The 5,000-nt window shown below is 51.7% G+C and overlaps 1 protein-coding gene across 1 annotated transcript in view; it reads right to left on the bottom strand.

The window, feature by feature from the left end:
* nedd4l (NEDD4 like E3 ubiquitin protein ligase) overlaps nucleotides 1-5,000 on the bottom strand; it is a 69,099-nt gene that overhangs the window by 8,228 nt on the left and 55,871 nt on the right. The window contains 5 exon segments of the mRNA XM_076988814.1: nucleotides 516-745; nucleotides 1,616-1,681; nucleotides 2,123-2,181; nucleotides 2,721-2,777; nucleotides 3,659-3,671. Coding sequence (XP_076844929.1) covers nucleotides 516-745; nucleotides 1,616-1,681; nucleotides 2,123-2,181; nucleotides 2,721-2,777; nucleotides 3,659-3,671 — 425 coding nt within the window.

The raw sequence follows: 5,000 nt of genomic DNA, 5'->3' as shown, positions 1-5,000 counted from the left end.
TTTAAAGTTAAAAGTCACCAGTAATACAAGAAATACTTCAACCATAATACATGTTGTACCCACAACGAGACCGTCAGCAGTGTTATTCAAACACGCCCTGATCTCCCAGATCCTGATAGGCTGTCAGGCCAGGTCCCATGTTGACTGAAGGTGTGTGGGTGTGAAGGGTGTGTAGGTGTCTTATGGCTGATGGTCTGGAGGCTGATACAGATAAAAGACCCCAAGCACCAGCTCAATATTCAAGATGACGTCAGTGTGTGTGTCTGCAGGACAATCTGACTGCACTAGAACAAAAATGTGTGCTTGCACTATTGGCACATATACAACAACATAATAACAGTGTGTGTGTGTGTGTGTGTTTGTACATTCACATGCACGCACCAGTCAGCATTCAGAAGAAACACTGCATATCTGGAAACAGTTTCATATCAAGCTAAAATTAACAGAACGTTTATGAAAAGGTTGTAGGATTAAACCATCGTGTCCCACACACAACTCCATTTATTGCAACTTACGTGGCTGAATACTCAAACAGCCCATAATAAGGGTTGAACATCTCCTTGGAGAGGAGGAAGAACCACTCCCTGGCCACGCCCCCATAGTCCAGCCCCTTCTCGGACTCAAACTCGATCCAGAGGCGTGCCTTCAGAACGTCAGGCCTCTTCAGAGACATTATCCGTCTGTAGGACTCCTCAAAGATGTTCCCGCGATGAAGCTTCATCTCGAAGCGGTTAGGAATATCCGCCTAAGAGAACACGGACTGAGTCAGGCCAGAGAAAGGAACAGCACGGCCATTATGGCCCTGAGCTCTGAAACTCTCTTCCTGAGGAACATTTCATCCCTGTACACCTTCAAGAAGAACCTCAGATCTGCGTTCAGTTAGGAAATTTCTATTCATCATTTTATCACATTATTTAATCTTTTTACATTTAATGTTTTCTTTTATTTATTTGAATAATAATGACATTATTTTACTATGTTGTCTTCTATTTATTTTATTTTTTATGTCTAGAAACTCTGTAAAGCACTTTGAGTTGCATGAATGTATAAAGGGTGCTATACAAATAAAGATTATTATTATGACGGGCCCTCCACTTTTGCCACGCCCATCTCCACTTTAGCCACGCCCATCACCACCGTAGACACGCCCTTCTCAAACGTACGCCCATAGTGCTGCTCCGTCTCTCTCTTATAGTCAGTTTGTCCTTGTGAAATGTCACGTCAACATTGTATTAAATGCGTTTGGGAGATGCTCTTATGAGAGTGACTTGCAATTTCAAGAAACTTTATGATTAGAACTTCATCACTAGGAATAAAACACCAATTTTCTCACTAACAGCAACAGGCAGCATGAAGCGCTATGGAGATCTAACACAGGCTGTGTGTTTCAGGAGTATCTATGTTTGTGCTGTGTGTGGTTATGCACCGTGTGTGTGTGTGTGTGGTGTGGTTATGCACAGTGTGTGTGTGTGTTTACTCAGTAGGTGTTTATGCAGTGAGAGGAACAAGTTAGCACTGCATACAAATTGCTGCCACTTGTGTGCGACGTTAACGGAGAATAAATGAGTGTTTCCCAGAATAAAGGCTGATGATCCTGAAGGGCCTCACGTCTCACCGGCTTCTTTAACTTCTTCCTGAAGTAGTCGTACTTCTGTTTGAACTCTCGGGAGTAGGGTACAGCCTGTGGAGACAGACCACACGTCAGCACACATCCACCCTCCACAAACACCACCCCTCACTCCACAAACACCACCCCTCACACCACCCTCCACAAACACCACCCCTCACTCCACAAACACCACCCCTCACACCACCCTCCACAAACACCACCCCTCACTCCACCCTCCACAAACACCACCCCTCACTCCACAAACACCACCCCTCACTCCACAAACCCCACCCCTCACTCCACAAACCCCACCCCTCACTCCACAAACCCCACCCCTCCCCTCACTCCACAAACCCCACCCCCCACTCCACCCTCCACAAACACCACCCCTCACAAACCCCACCCCCCACAAACACCACCCCTCACTCCAGACACTGACTGGGCTCAGGAGGGGGTTGGGGCAGTTCCCAGACACTCGCTGGGCTGGGGGTTTGAGGGTTATAAGACACTCACTGGGCCAGTAATTGCAGGGCTTTGTAAACGAGGATCTTCCCACTGTGTGTTCCTGGTGTCTGTAGGCAGAGAGAGAGAGAGAGAGAGAGAGAGAGAGAGAGAGAGAGAGAGAGAGAGAGAGAGAGAGAGAGAGAGAGAGAGAGAGAGAGAGAGAGAGAGAGAGAGAGAGAGAGAGAGAGAGAGGGGGGGGGGGCAGAGAGAGAGGGGGGGGGCAGAGAGAGAGAGAGAGGGCAGAGAGAGAGAGAGGGCAGAGAGAGAAAGAGAGAGAGGGCAGAGAGAGAGAGAGAGAGAGAGAGAGAGAGAGAGAGAGAGGGCAGAGAGAGAGAGAGGCAGAGAGAGACCATCACATTTCCATCAAAGCTGGCGTGGTGTATTTATGATGTCAGAGTGTGAATGCACCCAGAAACCTTGACCAGTACAACAACCAGAAGGCGTACAATTAATAACTAACAGGTACAAACCCAGGTGAGAGCTTCATTGTGTGTGCATGTGTGTGTGCCACTAAAGCATGCTGTATTCTGTGTACAGTCCTGTTTGTTGTCAGTGAAACAAGTTGTATTGTGAGCAGTGTGAGACACTGAAGCAGGCGACTCCTTACTGTGGTCAATGTAAAAGGTTCTTCCATCCGCATGTATCCGTTCCTCCCATCCAGGCTAGAGAGAGAGAGAAAGAGAGGGGGGAGAGAAAGACAGAGAGAGACAGAGAGATAAAGAGGGAACAAGAGAGAGAAACAAATGTTTAGATAGATAAATCATCAAACCAACAAAACACACACACACACACACACACACACACACCCACACACACACACACACACACCCCCACACACACACACACACACACACACACACACACACACACACACACACCCCAGACTGATACTGCCTGCAAAAGTGCTGGAGTGGATAAAACAAGGCATGGCTGAATGGCTGAATGAATGAATGAATGAATGAGAAAATGAGGAAGAGGAGTAAAGATGCTTCATGAGGAAGAACCCCAGGAAACTAATGATCTAACAGTGGGGGATCTTCCAGCACTCTGCAGAGAAGTGTCAAGGACACACACACACACGCGCACACACACACACACACACACACACACACTAAACCAAGACCCCAAACCCAATAAACTACATACTAAAGCCACCAACACCCTCCCTGGGCTCACACAAACACTCAAAACACTCACACAGGCCCTAGGGCACAGCACAGCCATGACAGGAGCACAGACACCAGCAACACACAGGACAGAAGGGCTAAAGACAGCGGGGGGGGTGGGGGGGGGGGGGACTTCACAGAATGATAGTAAAACTAATCAGAAAACACGGAGATACAGAGTAGAGAGTAAGATGGCCAACAGCAATAAAGAACAAATGAGTGCAGACGGATGAGAAACACTCCACACAGACGGGGGAGGGGAGAGAGAGAGAGAGAGAGAGAGAGAGAGAGAGAGAGAGAGAGAGAGAGAGAGAAATGACAGGTGGGAGTTGATGAGAAGAGGAGAGGAGAGGAGGAGAAGATGGGCCACACAGACCCTCCTCTGGAAGGTTCTACCAAAGCAGGCAGAGCAGGCCCAAGATCCCCACGCCACGGCAAGAGAGAAGAGAAGATCACACACACAGAGAGAACAAACACACACACACACACACACACACACACACACACACACACACACCAGCCTTTAAAAAAGCACAGAGTGTGAGAAAGGATGCTTGAGAAAAAAAGAAAAGTGTAAAAGAGGGCAACAGAATGAATCAGAATGCAAAGGATTGTGGGAAAATAGTTCTGAGAGTTCCCTGAAGAACACAGAAGCCCCAATACATTGACCAGAAGCCTGAAAGGACTGTAAGAGGCCATCACATTAAAATGCAGGCTGTGAATGAGCAGGGAGAGAGGGGAGGGGGAGAGGGGGGGGTGTTGCACAGACATGCACTGGTCACATGCCTCCTGGAGCACTGCTGCTCTAACATGCACCGCACAGCCCCCCAAGCACACCCCCAACACGCCCCGAGCCACACCCCCAACAGCTCCCGAGCCACACCCCCAACAGCCCCTGAGCCACACCCCCAACAGCCCCCCAGTCACACCCCCCAACAGCCCCCCAGGCACACACACACCCCCCAACAGCTCCCGAGCCACAGCCCCCCAGGCACACCCCCCCCCCCCCAACAGCTCCCGATCCACACCCCCCAGCACACACACCCCCAACAGCTCACCAGGCACACCCCCAACAGCCCCCCAGCCACACACACACACACACACACACACACACACACACACACACACACAACCTGACAGCCCCCCAGACCCACACACACACATCCTGACAGCCCCCCAGTCACACACACCTGCAACAGCCCCCCAGCCACACACACACACACACACACACACCCCGACAGCCCCCAGCCACACACACCCACAACAGCCCCCCCAGCCACACACACACACACCGACAGCCCCCCAACCACACACACACACACACCCGCAACAGCCTCCAGGCATCCCCCTCAACAGCCCTCCAGGCATCCCCCCCCAGTCACACCCCCCCAGCCACACACCCTGACATGACGACCCCCCAGGCACCCCCCTCGACAGCCCCCCAGGCACACACACCCGCAACAGCTCCCAGGCACACACACCCGCAACAGCCCCCCAGCCACACACACACACACACCCTGACAGCCTCCCAGGCATCCCCCTCAACAGCTCTCCAGGCATCCCCCCCCAGTCACACCCCCCCAGCCACACACCCTGACATGACGACCCCCCAGGCACCCCCCCTCGACAGCCCCCCAGGCACACACACCCGCAACAGCCACCCACCCCCCCCCCCCAGCGCACACACACACACCCCGACAGCCCCCCAGGCACACACACCC

The sequence above is a fragment of the Brachyhypopomus gauderio genome, unplaced genomic scaffold (assembly GCF_052324685.1).
Source record: "Brachyhypopomus gauderio isolate BG-103 unplaced genomic scaffold, BGAUD_0.2 sc64, whole genome shotgun sequence".
Classification (NCBI taxonomy): domain Eukaryota; kingdom Metazoa; phylum Chordata; class Actinopteri; order Gymnotiformes; family Hypopomidae; genus Brachyhypopomus; species Brachyhypopomus gauderio.
Note: the sequence above shows the minus strand (reverse complement) of the source record. Positions and strands in the feature narration are given on the sequence as shown.